General features: G+C 45.8%; 1 protein-coding gene across 3 annotated transcripts in view; it reads left to right on the top strand.

The window, feature by feature from the left end:
• Positions 1 to 18,549, top strand: part of LOC126273452 (peroxisomal membrane protein 11B) — a 110,479-nt gene that overhangs the window by 13,738 nt on the left and 78,192 nt on the right. For all 3 annotated transcript variants that reach the window (XR_007549324.1, XR_007549323.1, XM_049977007.1), the window contains exon 3: positions 11,135 to 11,685. Coding sequence is in view for 1 of the 3 variants with exons in the window: in XM_049977007.1 (XP_049832964.1) it covers positions 11,135 to 11,676 (542 nt within the window). In the remaining 2 variants the exon portion in view is untranslated. The remainder of the gene's footprint in view (positions 1 to 11,134; positions 11,686 to 18,549) is intronic.

The following is an 18,549-nucleotide window of genomic DNA, read 5'->3' as shown; positions in this document are numbered from 1 at the left end:
GCAGATGCATTAGCTCCATATTTGACAATCGTTTACAACCGTTCGCTCAACGAAAGATCTGTACCCAAAGACTGGAAAGTTGCACAGGTCACACCAATATTCAAGAAAGGTACTAGGAGTAATCCACTTAACTACAGGGCCATATCATTAATGTCAATATGCAGCAGGATTTTGGAACATGTGTTGTGTTTGAACATTATGAATTACCTTGAAGAAAACGGTCCATTGACACAGTCAACATGGATTGGAAACCATTGTTCTTTAGAAACACAACTACATCTTTATTCACATGAAATTGACAAGGGATTTCAGATTGATTCCGTATTTCCGGATTTCTGGAAGGCTTTTGACACTGTACCACACAAGCGGCTTGTACTGAAATTGCGTGCTTATGGAATATCGTCTGTTATGTGACTGGATTTGTGATTTCCTGTCAGAGAGATCACAGGTCATAGCAATAGATGGATAGTAATTGAATAAAACAGAAGTGATTTCTGGTATTTCCCAATGTAGCTTTATAGGCCTTTTGCTGTTCCTTATCTATATAAATGATTTGGGAGACAATCTGAGCTGCCATCGTAGGTTGTTTGCGGATGACGCTGTTGTTTATCGTCTAATACAAGTCATCAGAAGATCAAAACAAATTACAAAACGATTTGGAAAAGATATCAGAATGGTGTGAAAATTGGTAGTTGACCCTAAATAACGAAAAGTGTGAGGTCATCCACATGAGTGTTAAAAGTAATTTGTTAAACTTCAGTTACACGATAAGGCATCCGAATCTAAAGGCTGTAAATTCAACAAAATATCTAGGAATTACAATTATGAACAACTTAATTTGGAAGGAACACACAGAAAATGTGGGGAAGGCTAACTAAAGACTCGTTTTATTGGCAGGACACTTAGAAAATGAAACAGATCTACTCAGGAGACTGCCTACACTACACTTGTCCGTCCTCTTTTAGAATACTGCTGTGCGGTGTGGGATCCTTACCACATAGGACTGACACAGCACATCAAAAAAGTTCAAAGGAGGGCAGCTCTTTTTGTATTATCGCGAAATATTGGAGATAGTGGTACTGAAATGACACAGGATTTGCTGGACATCATTAAAAGAAAGGCGTTTTTCGTTGCGACGGAATCTTCTCACAAAATTCCAATCACCGACTTCCTCTCCCCCTGCGGGTTCGGGGGTAAGAATAGGCCCGTGGTATTCCTGCCTGTCGTAAGAGGCGACTAAAAGGAGTCTCAACCCTTTCGACCTGATATGATGGTCCCCTCTCGGGTTTGACCTCCATCTTTCTAAATTGTTCCAAAGAGCGAGCCACTTGGGGAAGGGCGCCTTACATGGTGCACTGTATCTGTCGTGCATTGCGATCTTTAGCTGGCTTCCTCGTTGTTGCAATGGTGTCCCGCTCGTTTTCCATCTCTTGGGCGAGGATACGTCCCTGGGTGCGATTACCACACTGCACTGTGCAGTATTGCTTTCCGCTGCGACGACGACCTTATACATTTTTGCACCTAAGATCCAGCACGGTAGCCAGTCTGTTATGGTGGGGCCGCCATGTACCCTGTTGGTTGTAGCCGCCTGACAACACAGGGATCGCTCTACTGATGCCTGCGCCGTTTACTCCCCACGTATGCCAAGGAGTAGATGCCCATCTCCCTGGGGCATCAGGACTCCCGGCAATGGCCATCCTGCCAGGTGGCTCTTGCTGTGGCTGGGTGGCGCCCATGGGGAGGGCCCTTGGTCGGAGTAGGTGGCATCAGGGTGGATGTCCCGCAATGAAGCGTGGTACATCATCTCTTGCTGGTGGCCAGCCACCAGCAGTCTCTAAACGTTCAAGGGCTCATTTTAAAGCTAAGATTTATGACCCCAAATCGTTCCCATCCCTGGCCACACCATGGGAGGAACGAAAGGCAATGAATGATAGTGACAAGTATTCGCCCAGGTATCTCGTCTGTACCAGAGCTGATGGGGAATCCTTTGTATCCATGAAGCCTCAGTTCTTTGTAGAGCATTTGGAGGACAAGTTTGGGGAGGTGGAGGGCTCTGGGTCAGTTTTGATAAAAACAGCATCCTCCGCCCAGTCACGCAGGTTGCTTGCTTGTGACAAGTTGGGGGATGTTAATGTTACCATCACACCACATAAGAGTTTAAATATGGTCCAGGGTGTTATTTTCCATAGGTACCTACTTCTGCAGTCTGATGACGAGCTGCGCGCCAACTTAGAGCGTAGAGGTGTTCATTTCGTCCGGTGCGTTCATCGGGGTCCGAGAGACAATCAGGTTCTTACCGGTGCCTTCATCTTGGCCTTCGAGGGTGATACATTACCGGAGAAGGTCAAGGTGATGGTCTACCGTTGTGACGTCAAGCCCTATATCCCTCCCTCGATGCGGTGCTTTAAGTGCTGGAAGTTCGGCCATATGTCTTCCCACTGTACTTCCAGCCTCACATGTAGAGATTCCGGACATCCATCTCATCCCGATACTCCATGTGCTCTGCCTCCCATCTGTGTCAACTGTGGAGAGCCTCACTCACCTTGCTTGCCAGACTGCAGGATCTTACAGAAAGAAAGCAAAATCATGGAATATAAGACCCTGGACCGACTTACTTACAGTGAGGCTAAGCGGAAATTTGAACGGCTACATCCCGTGTGCATGATGTCATCTTATGCCTCCACTGTCACTCCTGCTCCACCTCCTTTAGCTGCACCACACAGTCAGCTCTCAGCGTCAGAGGACCTCACGTGTCCCCTTGACGATGGGGGCCCCTTCTCTTGCTGTTGCACCCACTAAACCACCAGGGACACCAGTCCCCACTTCTAAGCCGGAGAAGCACAAGTCATCTTCGGTTTCTCTCACTCGGAAGGGATCCCTTGGGTCACTCCCTTTCCAGGTTCCTACCAGCAGCACAGCAGACACCAACTAGTGGCTGAAGAAGCCACAGGCCGCTGGTCGTCGAGCTTCGCGATCATCTTCGGTTCCGGAGACTGACTCCAGTAAGCCCTATCAGCAACGGCAACCAAAGGAACAGCGAGACAAAATGACACTGAAGCCCCGTAAGACCAAGGCACCTGTGATGGCTCCTACTCCACCACTACCTACAAGCTCTGTATCTGAGGATGAGGTGGAGATTCTTGCGTCTGCTGAGGACCTCGATCTCGCCGGTCCCTCGGACGCAATGGATAGCATTTGCACGGGTGCTCCATCGGAGACAGCAGGTGACCCAGTGGCGTAATCTGCCTTCCCAGTCCTGTCGCGCCTTTCTCAGCCATGGACAACACCATCCTTCAGTGGAACTGCAGCGGTTTCTTCCACCATCTAGCTGAGCTCCGCCAACTTATCAGCCTTCACCCTTTCCTCTGCATTGCTCTGCAGGAAACGTGGTTTCCGGCAATGCGAACCCCCGCCCTCCGTGGCTATCGGGGTTATTATAAGAACCGGGCAGCTTATGAAAGGGTGTCTGGTGGCGTCTGCATATATGTCCTGAACTCTCTTCACAGCAAGTCTGTACCTCTCCAAACACCTTTAGAGGCTGTCGCTGTTCGGGTCTGGACGCCACAGGTTGTTACCGTCTGCAGTCTTTATCTTCCACCAGATGATGTCGCGCAGCATGTCCTGGCTGCTCTGATAGCCCAATTGCCGCCACCTTTCCTGTTACTGGGCGACTTTAATGCCCATAACCATCTGTGGGATGGGTCAGTGGCAACACGTCGAGGCGCCATCGTTGAGCATTTATAGGCGCAGCTCGATCTCTCGATTTTAAATGATGGTGCCTTCACACACTTCAGTGTGGCGCATGGCACATACTCCACCATTGACCTTTCCATCTGTAGCCCTAGCCTCTTACCGTCTGTCCAATGGAGAGTGCATGACGACCTGTGTGGTAGTGACTGCTTTCCGATCTTTCTGTCACTGCCACAGCGTCAGTCTTCTGAGCGCCCTAGCAGATGGGCTATGAATAAGGCTGACTGGGACTTGTTCTCCTTCACTGCCACTATTGAGCCTCTCTCTAACGATGACATTGATGCAGTGGTTCAATCGGTCACCACCGGCATCGTTACTGCCGCCAAATCTGCCATTCCCCGTTCTTCTGGGTCCCCTCGGCGGCGGACTGTGCCTTGGTGGTCGCCTGAGATCGCTGAAGCGATTAAAGCTCGCCGGCTGGCACTCCAGCATCACAAGTGACATCCCTCAATCGAACACCTTATCACCTTCAAACGGCTGCGTGCGCCAGCCCGCCACATTATCCGCCAACGCAAGCAGGAGTGTTGGGAGCGATATGTGTCCACCATTGGCCTCCATGTCCCTCCATCGCAGGTCTGGGCCAAGATTCGCCACCTGGCTATCGGACCCCTGTCAGTGTCCCTGTGCTCTCACTGAATGGAGCAGTTTGTACTGACTCCGACGTCATTGCAAACCGCTTGGCAGAGCACTTTGCTCTAAATTCTGCTTCTGCCAACTACCCCTGGGGCTTCCGCTCCATTAAAGAGCGGATAGAACGTCGGAGTCTTTCTTTTCGCAGCCACCATCCTGAATTGTACAATGTTCCATTCAGTGAGTGGGAATTTCGCAGTGCCCTCGCCGCTTGTCCTGATACCGCTCCTGGGCCAGATAGCATCCACTCTCAGATGCTGAAACACCTTTCAGTGGACTGACAGCGATGCTTCCTCGACCTTTACAACCGCATTTGGGTCGAGGGTGAGTTTCTGTCGCAATGGCGGGAAAGTCTTGTTGTCCCCATTCTGAAACCAGGGAAGAACTCTTTGGAGGTGGCCAGCTACCGTCCCATTAGCCTCACCCACGTTCTTTGCAAGTTGCTTGAATGGTTGGTGAGCCGGCACTTGAATTGGGTACTGGAGTCTCGGGGTCTTCTGGCTCCGTCTCAGGGTGGGTTCCGTAAAGGCCGATCCGCCGTCGACAGTCTGGTGAGCCTGGAGTCGGCCATCCGTACTGCCTTTGCCCGCCGTCAGCATCTGGTCACTGTCTTTTTCGACATGCAGAAGGCATACGATACGACATGGCGTCATCACATCGTTTCTAGGCTTCATAGACGGAGTCTTTGCACCCTCTGCCGATCTATATTCGCAATTTTCTGTCGTATCGTACCTTCCGCGTGCACGTCGCAGCCTCATATGGTTCCTCCCAAGTCCAGGAGAATGGTGTGCCACAGGGTTCTGTTCTATGTGTCTACCTGTTTTTAATAGCCATTAACGAGCTCGCTGCGGCCGTGGGAAATTCTGTCTCCACTTCCCTGTTTGCTGACGACTTCTGCCTTTACTACAGCTCTATTGGCATTGCAGCTGCTGAACGACAGCTACAGGGCGCAATCCGCAAGGCGCAGTCTTGGGCTGTAGCGCATGGTTTTCAGTTTTCGGCAGCCAAGACCTGCGTTATGCATTTCTGCCGGCGACGCACAGTTTACCCAGAGCCGCGGCTTTATCTTGACGGCGAGCTTCTTACAGTGGTGGAGTTACATAGGTTTTTGATGCCCGGTTGACTTGGCTGCCTCATATTCGGCAGCTTAAACAGGCGTGTTGGCGGCATCTAAATGCTCTGCGATGCCTGAGCCACACCAGGTGGGGAACCGACCGATCTACTCTCCTACAGCTTTACCAGGCGTTAATCCAGTCCCGTCTGGACTATGGGAGTCTGGCTTATGGCTCAGCATCCCCATCTGCGTTGCGGGTGCTGGACCCAATACTACACAGCGGGATACGACTTGCCACTGGTGCCTTCCGGAGCAGCCCTGTGGACAGCATACTAGTGGAGGCAGGTGTCCATCCCCTGCGGTTACGACGCCAATGTTTGCTGGCCGCTTATGCTGCCCATGTTTTTAGCTTGCCTGGGCATCCCAACTGTCGTCTCCTGTTCCCGCAATCGGTCGTCCATCTGCTAGATCGTCGATTCCGGTCAGGCTGTACGATCACGGTCCGAGTCAAAGAGCTTCTTTCCGGGCTTAGGGTTCTCACTGTTCCATCTCCTTTCCGGGCCACATTGCGTATACCCCCATGATGTGTTCCTCGCCCTCGCCCTTGCGTTTGGCTCGATTTGGCACAGGGCTCGAAGGACCTAGTCCCTCTAGAGGCCTTCCGCCACCGCTTTTATTCCATCCTGGCCACGTATCAGGGCTCTGGCGTTGTATACACTGACGGTTCGATGGTTGCTGGTCGTGTTGGTTATGCGCTAACTCTAGGGGACCATTCCGAACAACGCTCCTTGCCAGATGGCTGCAGCGTTTACACTGCTTAGCTGGTCTCCATCTTTCGTGCCCTAGAGTACATCCGCTCCTGCTCAGGTGAGTCCTTCGTTATCTGTAGCGATACCCTGAGCGGTTTACGAGCTCTCGACCAGTGTTTTCCTTGTTCTCGTCTGGTGATGGCTATCCAGGAGTCCCTGCATACTCTTGCGCGTTGCGGCCGCTCTGTGGTCTTCGTGTGGACCCCAGGCCATGTTGGGATACCCGGCAATGAGAATGTTGACCACCTGGCGATAGAGGCCACCAGTATACCATCTCTGGACATTGGCCTCCCGGAGACAGATTTGCGAGCGTTCCTACGCAGCAAAATTCTGGACCTTTGGGACACTGAATGGCGCGCCCTGCCTTCACGAAACAAACTTCGGGCCATCAAGGAGGCTACCGATGTGTGGCGCTCCTCCTTGCGGGCCTCTCGCAAGGAGTCTGTTGCCTCTGCCGGCTGCGCATTGGGCACACATGGCTGAAGCACGGCCACCTATTGCGACGTGAGGACCCACCTTGATGTCGCTGCGGCTCCGTTTTGACAGTGGTCAACATTTTATTGAACTGTCCACTTTTAGCTGTGCTCAGCCAGTCGTTCGCACTGCCTGACACGCTCCCTGCGCTTTTAACAGATGACTCTGCTATGGCTGACTTAGTTTTACGTTTTATTCAGTCAGGGGGTTTTTATCGTTTAATCTGAGTGTTTCTGTTTCATTTTAATTTATTGTGTTGGTTCTGGCCTTTGGCCTACAATTTTAAACTGAGTTTTTAATGTGTTCTCCGTGGTTGGCTTTTCCTTTTTTATCCCTATGGTCGGCAACCACCGCCACACTCTGTGTGGTTTTACTTTGTTTTGTCTGTTCTTTGTCTGAGTATTTCTTGTCCTGTGTCGTCCGCTGTCTTTCTTGTTGTTAGTTTTTCTTCTCTTTAGGAGGTTTTAGTTTTTTTTTCTTGGAACAAGGGACCGATGACCGTACTAGTCTGGTCCCTTTAATCCCACAAACCAACCAACTTCCTCTTCTGAATGAGAAAATACTTTGTTGACACCGACCTACGTAGGGAGAAACAATCACCACGATAAAATAGGGAAATCAGAGCTCATACAGAAAGGTATAGGTGTTAGTTCTTTCCGCATGCTGTACAAGATTGGAATAATAGATAATTGTGAAGGTGGTTCGATGAACCCTCTGCCAGGCACTTAAATGTGATTTGCAGAGTATCCACGTAGATGCTGATGTAGGCGTATATGTTGCTGCCATCCTTATGGCATGGCATGTGATGTCATTGGTGCTTGCTTCAGTACCATAAAAGTTAGTTTCTATTGCGCACCTACAACGCTCATTTCAACCTTTGGATGGCAGGGCCCCAAGCTGTGCTTACCTGCAGGCCACAATCCTTATTGAGGGTGTTGTCACAAACTTTTACCTTAATTGCTTTTTTTAATTGTGCTATGCCAGAAACTTAGTCTGTGTCGTAAGAGATGTATTGTCAAATGCAATATGATGTCAGTTTTCTAAAGCATGCTTTGTTATTGCTGATTGCTGAGGGTGAAGGTGAAAACATCTCTCATGTTATACACAGTGCTGTTCAATAGTAGCTAGCTGACAAAACTGTTCACACCTGCATGGTATTCTCTTTACTCTGGATTTTTGAGGCCTACATTCTCTCTCACAGGCTTCATGAGTTGTCGAATTTTTGCTGGAACTCTGGAGACGATTTTAAGCTTGTTAGGATCCAGCTAATCTTTCCTGTTACTGAGCCACATAATGACAAAAATGCAGCCCTCTTTGAGTCCTCTTTGGGGTCCTTCTGCTTACATGTTTTTAGAAAGACGAGTTGTGAAATCTGGTGGTTGTTGTAGCTGTTTTCCTTGAATACTTTCTCTAAGTGGCTCAGTTCCTTTGCCAGGTTTTCAGCATCAAAGATGCCTTTTGCTTGATGCGTCAAGATCCTCAAAACATAATGTTTTTGCAATGAATGATGATAGTTGTCAGCATGCAGATATTGCTCTGTGTGGCTGAGTTTCCAGTAAGGAAAACCTCGACTGTCAAGAAGTCTTCACTGGAAGAGTGCCATTAAAAATCTCCTCCCTTGGGCAACTTGGCCATCTATGTAATATCGCCTTCCAAATGTTCACAAGAACAACATATCTGTACATCCCATCATGAGCACAATTGACTTACCAACTCGTGAAACATCTGGCCAGCCTCATTACTTCACACATTGGTCACTGTATGGGCCACACAAAGAACATGACTGACTTCATCGGTCAAATAAAATGCCTGTCTTGGATAAGGAGATACTATGATCAGCTTTGATGTGGTGTCATTTTTCAAGCGCATTCCCATAATAGATTCTATATACCTGCTTTATTATTTGACTACACTGTTGTGGATTTATTTAAGTACATTCTGACGTTGTTGTTTGGAGACTATTTTCACCAGACAAATGGTGTAGCTCCAGTTATACCCAATAGTGTGTGGAATATTTTGAGGACATCAACCTGGACAGAGCTCCTGTAAAGTGTAGTTGCTTTTTATCATTACATCAATGACATGTTTGTTGGCTGCATTCATGAACATGAAAAACTGGGAGAATTCTTGGACCATGTCAACAACATCCATGACAGCACCAAATTCAAGGAGGTGGTAGACAATTTGTGCCTTACCATTCCTTGACGTCATCATCTGCTGTAATGCAAATGTGTGCCTCAGCCACAATGTTTATCAGAAACACACCCACACAGGGGCAATACCTGCATGCTAACCGCTGTTACCTTCTGTCACAGAAACATTCTTTTCTGAGGTCCTTGGTGCATTGAGTGGAAACCTTGTCAGACACTGAAAACCTGGCAAAGGAACTGAGCCACTTATGGAAAGTATTCAAGGAAAACAACTTCAACAACCACCAGATTTTTGCAAGCCATCATTCCAAAAACACTTACGCAGGAGAACCCTGAGGAGGACTCTAAAAAGGTAACACTTTTGCAATTTTGTGGCTCAGTTACAGAAAAAATTAGCCAGCATAAAAATTGATTTAGTCATCAGTGTGCGTGTGCGTGTGCGTGTGCATGTGCGCGTGCGGGCGCGCGCGGACAGACTGCGTGTGCTATTGAACAGGGCTGTGTAGAACATGTGAGATGCTTTCGCCTTGGGTATCCTGAAATCAGTGAGAGCAGAACATACCATAGAAAATGGATATCATATTACATTTGACAAGACATCCATTATTGCATGGGCTAATAATTTCTGGGCTAGTGTAATAAAGGAAAGATAGAGAGAAAAATTGTGACCACACTCTTATTAAAAATTGCAGTGTGAATCTAAGCACTGTTAAAACCCGGTCATTGGAAGGTTGAAGCGGGCACAGCAGATGTGCAACAAAAACATTATCTTATGGCACTGGACTGAGCATCACTGATGTCACAAAACGCAGTGTAATTGTAGAAGAATGGAAGCAGTAGCCAAAAGACAGTCGCTACTTGACAATGACCAAGGAGTACTCGGCTGAGAGCTTGTGGATTTTAAACCATTTGATGCAGCAGGAAGCTAGAGAGAATGTTATCGTTATTGTATAATGTACACTTGTCACATGTTTGTGTCTTTCCTTGTCATGTATGTATTTGATTAAAGCTGTATCATGTACTTGATCAATGGTTGATATATGAATATGAAAAGGATCACTACAAGATGTAGTTTCCAGGGTACCACTCCATTTCCCATGGTATCTTCTCTTGGAGTAGTGTTGAATGATATGGCCAATAGTCTGCTCTGATGCTCCAGTCACTTTTGGGGTTGTTAACAATACCTCATTTGTTTCGGACAGCCACAATTCTGGCATGGTCCACTGACACCTTATCTTCCTGCATAGTTCATCCTCTGATGACAATTTAATCAGATCTTTATTGTTCCCATAAATGCCCATCATGTGATTTGCAAATACAGTAGAGCGTCGATTATTCAAACATCGGTCAACCTAACGACCACTTGGGTGCTGCTGCTTGAAGAAGTGAACTTGACGATACAAAATGCTGAAACGTAAACATGTTGTCCTTTCTATGGGGGACAAGTACGAGATTATTAAAAGGTTAGAAGAAGGTGAATCTGCAACCACTTTATCTAATTTTAATTTTGTATACTGTGTGTATTGTTAATGCAAAATGCATATGTAATATGTATATATATTTTTGTTTAATAAACTGTGCCACATACTATATATTCCTACTGAAGTTGCCTTTGTATGTTACTTTGTAATACTAAGAGATGCCTGTTTCTATGAATAAATTTACTGTACAGTACTTCGTTTTGGCAAATAAATATGTACAGTTTGATTATCCGAACAAACCAGTTTTCCGAACACCCATGTCCCCCAATTACTTTGGGTAATCGACTCTCTACTGTACACCTATCAGATAATATGACCAGAACATGACTTGTTCTTTATTTTACCACGGTGATGGGAATATAATTTTGTAGTCCAGGGAATTGAGGAATAAATATCCTTGCAACATGTAAGAAATGTACCTCTAACTACATGCTACTATGTCAGTCCCATAAAGCTAAAGAAGTCTCTCACTATCAACATTATTGCTGGCAATAGTAGCAGAATTTTCTATATTAGTTTAAAACAATATGTGATATTAATTGCATGTCATTTTATAACATCAATTTTAAATTTAATATTAAATTCTGGCATGTAACTGTACACAGACAGGATAAAAGTCTTAAATTACTATTTTTTGTTTTCCTCTTTCCCTTTTGCCCCCTCCCTCCCCGAGAATCTAGACTTTTGGAAACTAAAATATTTTCCATTTTGTAATAAACATGAACAGTCACCGAGGCTTTAAATTTATACGATTGTTCTTGATTTTGTTTATTTTTTACTTTGCAGTGTTGCGTTTGGGCAGGTGTTTGGATGTGCTTTACGGGGCTTTGTCATCTGTGCAATATCCTGATTTGACCCTGAGGATAACTTGTACACTGTCCAGAATTGCTAATGCCTTGTACTTGTTGGCTGACCATATTCTTTGGTTTGGCAGAACAGGCATGTTAAATATCAACAGTGCCAAATGGAATCAAGTTGCAAATAAGTATTGGCTGTACTCTATTGTCATGAATTTAGTGCGGGATGTTTATGAGATACTGCAGATTGTGAAATATGAGACTCATAACTGTATAGGACTTAAACGCATGGGTAGCCCTGATTACTACAGAAAGCCTGCAACAGATAAACTCTCTTTAATTAAGTTTGTGCAAGAACACAAGGATGTTGTTATTGACACAGTGAAAAATGGTTGTGACTTCTTTATTCCAATGTCTGCTCTGGGCTATATCAGATTAAATCCTGGTACAGTTGGTGTACTTGGTGTGATTTCTTCAGTGGCGGCTATCATAAGTCTCGTCGATCCTTTCGCCCGGCTTTCACCAGCATAACTCAGTGCGGTAAGTATTTTTATTTTCTGATGTACACAACAACTTGTTTGTAGATATGACAAATTTTACAACAAACATTTAACACATATAACTCAGTTAATGCTAGTTTGAGTGGATTATTGTCCTTACTTATCTCATAAACTGAATTCTTAAGATCAGAAATATAGTTTTCAATTTTGTTGTTGTTAATCTGTATGGCAGAAATACCTGGTGCAAGTTTTTCAGTTTGATCCCATGTTCTGACTGGAGAGTTTCTAACCTACGTTAGTAATCCTGCCTCAATGAGGAGCCTAAAGTTTAATTTGGAATCCGAACCTTGTGTCATTATGGTAAATCTTCATGTAATTGAGAGGTGAAGTCTAAGTAAAAGGCAGACGGAAAATGCTATGTGGTCTGACTAGAATTTGATATTGTGATTCGTTTGTTTTCATGCACGTTTTGTCACTAGACCTCTAGGCCTAATGCAGGTGATATGCTATCAGTGATTGAATAGCATTGCTGCATGGTGGTGGCAGACAGCACAGGGTGGGCAGGCTTGTGAGATAGTTCACCACAGGCAGGGAAGATGTGATGAAAAATTGTTAAGTGCCAGGGAAAATGTATTAAACCCAATAATGTATTAGACCAATTTGCGAACATGCTATTCAGTAGGCACACAATTTCCACCCTAAACTTTTAGTGTGTAACCGGAAAGAGTTGCACATTTTCCATTGACACTGGACATTCATTGTAAGAAACATGTGGTAAGCAGATTTAGTGTGGACAGACTCTACGTACATGTTACAAAAATGATATTGCAAGTATCTTCTGGAAACACCAGATAAATGTGTCTGATGACTCTTAGAGAATACATCACAGTTAAGTACCAATCTACTGTCATATAAAAAAATAATAAAAATTGCCATTCTGTTTATTTGCTTTAGTGGCATATCAGACTTAGAATATGCTGAAAAATCTAGTTAAGACTCCATCTTTAATAAATGAGATGTATGAGCTGATTCAGCAGAGTAGCAATAAGTTGCCAGCTAAATTGGCCACACTATTTCAGAAGACATATTTGTGACAAGACATGTTTTTATTTATTGTGTACAATGTACATTTGTTCCCCTAATTTCCATTTCTGCTTATCATTATTAATAGCCCTTGAATTTTACTTATATAATGAACACTTTGCTTGAAATATCATCAATTAGAGCAAGGAAATACTTCATTAGGGCACTTGAACAGGGGGGGGGGGGAGAGGGGGGGCTATGGAATTGCTACTACACAGATAAAAAATATTGACCTAGTATTTGTGTGGACCTGTTTAAACCATTTCGGTGGTGTTAAGTATTTCCTTGCCTTAATTGATGATTAAGGGAAACATTCAATATCACCTGAAATAAGTCAGACATATTACTAATCAGATTTGAGAAACTGTTGAAAGAAAAATGGGGTGGGGGAATGTGTATTCCACACATAGGTGTGTCAATGATGCTCCAAGAAATTTTTTAATGGTGGGAAGGATCCCTCATGAGAAAAGTTAAACATGTGTTGGAACAAAGTGGTGTTGCCAAAAGGAACAATCAGAGTAACTGAAAATTAAAGAAAGAAGGAAATAAGATTAGAGTTCAATAGTCGGAGTGCTTACTGTATAAGCCTTTGTGATTCTGGCAAAAAGCAGGTTTAGTGGCACTATATTAATAAAAAAAACCTTGGTCTCCCACTAAAGAGGTGAAGAGGTCTGGATAGGCAGAAAACCTGATTTGAGACATTTGTAGATATTTGAATATTCCCAGTCCCAACAGACAGAAATGGGCCTAGAAATACATCAGTTTCATCCAAATGTGGTATTGTGAAAATCTGAAAGCTTTCAGATTACTTGAAACCACACTGAAATTCCAACTCACCTCTGATAGTACTAAGATTATTGTCAAACCTCAATTTTTACTACTTCTCCTTAAACTAAAATTCTCTTTCCTAATTTCTTCTCAGTTTCCTTCAGCACTTGCACGGGTTAAATGTCTGAGAGGCTACAACCCTTTCTCACTCTCTTCTCAGCTCTTCCTAATCCTTTCGTGCCCTCTGACTCTTATAATTACAGCTTTATTTCGCTATAAGTGGTAGATAACATTTTTCTTCTGTATTTTACCCGCTATAGCTTCAGAATTTGTGTGTATTCCAGTCAACGCTGTCAAAACGTTTGTCTGAAGCTACAAATGCGGTAACTGTTGGTCCGCCTTTTTTCCAGTCTATCCTCTGAGGTAACTAGTGGGGTCAGCATTGCCTTGCATGTTACACATTGCTCTGGGACCCAGACTGGTTGTTCCAGATATTGACATACCACAGAAATTTTCTCAATTATTATATAAATAATTCATGTTAGTATCTTGTAGTTATAGCTTACTAAACTAATAATTACATAATATTCATAACTGTCAGCACATACCTTCTTTGTTATTGGTATTGCTAGTCCTCTTGAAGTCTGACAGTAGGTATTTAGAATGTCTTGTATATCAGGTCATAGTTTTGTCAAGGCTGGTACTTCCAAGCTCTAAGACTACTTCAGGGGCTTTCTTTGACTTAAATCTTTCAATGCTCTGTCAAATTCTTCTCACAGTTTTATCTCTCATTTCATATGACATCTACAACACACTGTGTACCATCAGATCACATGGAATGAATAAATAAATAAATCTAGTTTTGCCTCCCTTTACGTAATATTGCCCTTAAGTTTTTCTTTTTATAGCTCTCTTATATATTTCCTCTGCCTTTCAGCCTTCCCTTCTTTGCTTAGTACTGCCTTGCCATTTGAGCTCTCACTATTCATAAAGCTGTTTCTTTTTGTCCGAAGGTTTCTTAACTTTTCCGACAGATGACATCTTTTGCCCATAACGAAGCATGCTTCCATAGCTTTCCTTTTCTTGTCTAGCCATTTCTCCTTTGCCATTTTGTACTTTACCAGTCTAATTTTCTAGGTGCCTACAGTCCTTCACGCTTGTTTTGTGTACGGTCTTTTTCCTTTTGTTAATTACATAAAAGATCTCGTGCATTTTCCAGGGACTGTTACTGCACTTTGTCTTTTTGCCTATTTGAGCCTCTGCTGCAGTCACTATTTCACCTCTCAAAGTTATTCATTCCTTTTCTGTTGTGTGAGAGATAGTTGCAAAGTTTTGTGACCTTAGAAGAAAGGTAACATAATTGAATTTTTGTTGGCAGTTACTTGTTCACAGTTTTGGTAAATACTGAAGTCCTTGTGCCACAGTACCATGTTGCTCGAGGAACCAAAAAAATGTGGCGCATTTCACTGATACAGTTTAGTGTAGAATTTTTTTCCCCTGCACTTGACTGGAATAACACTGGGACAATCCTTTCTGAGGTGATGGATGTGTGTGTCAGTGATGCACCATTGTATGGCACAGTGGTTAGGTGCTATGGACATTTCTGTTGTGGCTAAACTAGCCTGAAAGGTGCAAAAAATAATAATGATGATGATGATGATGATGATGATGATGATGATGATGATGATGATGATGATGATGATGATGATGATGATGACCCAATACCACAACAGATAAACACCAGAACACATGACAATATAGCAAAAATAATTCGTCAACAACTTGCCATACAACATAAACTAATAAAACACTTTCTCACATACAAGTATGCACCAAAAATGTACTGGAGAATGATGAATACAAATTATACTGGAACAGAACCATTATAACAGATAAAGCAGCACCCCGTGGAGGCCCGGGAATAGAATAGGCCTCTGGTATGTTCTGCCAGTCGTAAAAAGCGACGAAAAGAACAAACCACCAATAGGGCTAACTCCCCTTTTAATGTGGTTAGTTGGTTCAGGACACAACTAAAGAATCCTCGGACAAGCGCCGTAATGGTCGGGGACGACGCTTGAACCCTATGCCGCCCCCAGGGGCTCAGCATTCACTTGCTGAGTACGGGCTTGGCGACCCCGGGGTCCTGAGCTGGGGACTGGTCTGCGCCGCCAGTGTCCTGTCACCGTAACCCCCGGACATGCTTCAGCGACCACCGTACGGCGCGGCGGTGAAATGTTGTGTGCTGCGGGGAATGGTAATCTTGGCTTGACCGCCTGGATTGCGAGGAAGGCCAACCTCTATAAAAACCCCTCAATCTTTCGGTGTGCTCCGCGCCTAGAAGATGCATGGCTGTTGGGGTGGAACAGTCGCAAGCGGGCAACCTCTGGGGCACCTGCCGCACCCCAGTTGTATAAGGCTTACTCAGGCACGCGGGGCTCTGTCTGAGCAGACTTTTAGTTCCCTAGCTGTTCGTGGGACCACAATGGACCCTTCGACCTCTACATTTCCCCCTACCAGTGGCTTGGGTGGGCCGCTGGTAGGAAAGCACACCCAATCGAAAAAGCGGCTACGCGCTGCGAGTCCATCAGCGCCTGGTGTTGCTAGAGGTTTAACAGAATGTAGTAACGGAGCACATGCTGATAATCAGAATGTGTTTTTGATTATTAAAAGGAAGGAGGGTAGCTTTGAGAGGGTTTCTCCCTTCTACATCCACAAGGGTCTTGAGGGAATTGCAGGAACACTGAAATCTGTAAAGCGACTGCGCAATGGGACTCTGTTAGTTGAAACTTGTAGTTCCCGTCAAGTCGCTGCCCTTCGGAAAGCAAATTGTCTAGGAGAGTACGCTGTCGAGACCGAGCTCCACTCCACTTTGAACTATAGTAAGGGTGTTGTGACGTGCAGGGACTTGGTGGATATCCCCATAGACGTGCTAAAATCTGAGTGGGCTGACGAAGGAATTGTTGACGTGCAGCACATTATGAAACGAGTCAATGGGGACCTCGTCAAATCTGACTCGTTTATTCTCACATTCAGTTCCCCGAGACTCCCGGAGCATGTTAAAGCGGGGTTCTTACGTTTGTCCGTACGGCCATATTTCCCCAACCCAATGCGCTGTTTTAAATGTCAGCGCTTTGGGCATACTACGTTGGGGTGCAATGGGATAGCCACATGTGGTAAATGTGGTCAGCCTGCCCATGACGGAGCCGATTGTTCATCGCCTGTGAAGTGCGTGAATTGCTCTGGGAGTCACCCTGTCTGGAGCCGGATCTGCCCCATCTATCTCGAAGAGCGGAAGGTACAGGAGATTAAAACATCTAAGCGCATCCCCTATGGTGAGGCCAAGAAGATCTTTAAGGCCATGCAACCTCCTGTGTTTTCAACATCTTTCGCTTCCGCTCTCAAAAAACCGGTACAACTGGCCACTGTTGCTACACAAACGGAGGTTGCTAGTGTTAGCACTAAAACCTGCGCTTGCCAGTGCACTTGTGCTGCTGCGGTTGTTTTGCAATCTGCGGCTCTCCCCGCTACATCGGACAAGTCCGTGGTTGCTGACATTGAGGTACTTCCAGCGTCCCCCCATATGGCGCCTACTGCCCAGGCGAGTCAACCTCCAACTGTTGACAAGGCTCTGCATTCCAAGCCCCCCAAGACAAAGCCTCAGAAGATGAAGGTTCTGTCACCTGAGGAGACTAGTCAGCGTCGGTCCGATGATGATGCCATCGTACTGTCTGACATCTCCCGTGGGTCGTCATCGGATCTTATGGACATTGATGTCGACCGGGGGCGATCTTCTCGCCCCAGGAATAAATCTCCGGCCAGTACGGTCTCTCCTCCAAAGCACAGAGGCAGGGTGAAAGTTCAGCCACCCTGATCACTGGCTCCCATATTACAGTGGAACCTGAATGGTTTCAGGAAGCATGTGGCCGAATTACAACTCCTTATACGAGAGTGCCCCTTGTGCTTATGTATCCAAGAGACACATTTTCGGGCCACTGATTCTCCTTCTTTATGCGGCTATACCGCGTATCGAAAAGATGATCTGACGGGGCAAAGGGCAAAGGGTGGTGTTGCGGTTTTTGTCCGTGATGTGCACCCCTCATCTGAGCTCCCTCTCGTCACCGACTTGCAAGCAGTTGCAGTTGACATTCTTGTGGGTCGGAGGCTCACAGTCTGTTCTGTTTATTTACCACCTCCGGATGCGATAGACTCTGAGGCTCTCACGGACCTTATTAGCCAACTCCCTCGCCCATTTCTTCTTCTGGGGGACTTCAACGCTCATAATGTCTTATGGGGCTCTCCGACTACTTGTTCCAGGGGTCGCATTCTGGAAAGCGTCATGATGTCTGAAGAACTGTGCCTCCTCAACTCTGGTGCTCCCACTCATTTCTGTACTGCTTCCGGATCGTCATCGGCTATTGACCTTTCCTTTTGCTCTCCAGCACTCGCGGATTCTGCTCTGTGGGAGGCTGCAGCTGACCTCCATTCTAGTGACCACTTCCCCCTCTGGATTCGCCTCCTGGATGAGGCTGTGGCATTACCAGTGCCGCCCCGGTGGCACCTTTGCAGAGCTGACTGGACACTTTTCAGCCAACTGGCTGTTTTGGAACACCGTGCCAGCGTCCACGAATGGGTAGACCATGTTGCAGCCGTGATCTCTCATGCTGCTGAATTGTCAATCCCACGATCATCCGGTCATCCCAAGAGGCGTCCTGTCCCTTGGTGGACCACTGAGTGCCACTCAGCCATCCGCGCCCGCCGTGCAGCACTGCGCCGCTTCAAGTGCCGTCCCTCAGCTGACAATCTTGCGGCCTTTCGGGTGGCAAGGGCCAGAGCGCGGTGAGTGATTAAAGAGAGCAAACGACGGTCATGGCAATCGTTCTTGAATTCCATCTCTCGCTCCACTAGTTCTACGAAAGTATGGGAAGCCATCAGGAGGATTTCCGGGAAACTCAGCCAGCTACCTGTCACGGCATTGCTGCATCAGGGATGTCTCCTCACAGCGGCGAGAGACATTACCCAGACACTGGCCATGCATTTTGCGGAATCTACCGCC

The sequence above is a fragment of the Schistocerca gregaria genome, chromosome 5, assembly GCF_023897955.1.
Source record: "Schistocerca gregaria isolate iqSchGreg1 chromosome 5, iqSchGreg1.2, whole genome shotgun sequence".
Classification (NCBI taxonomy): domain Eukaryota; kingdom Metazoa; phylum Arthropoda; class Insecta; order Orthoptera; family Acrididae; genus Schistocerca; species Schistocerca gregaria.
Note: the sequence above shows the minus strand (reverse complement) of the source record. Positions and strands in the feature narration are given on the sequence as shown.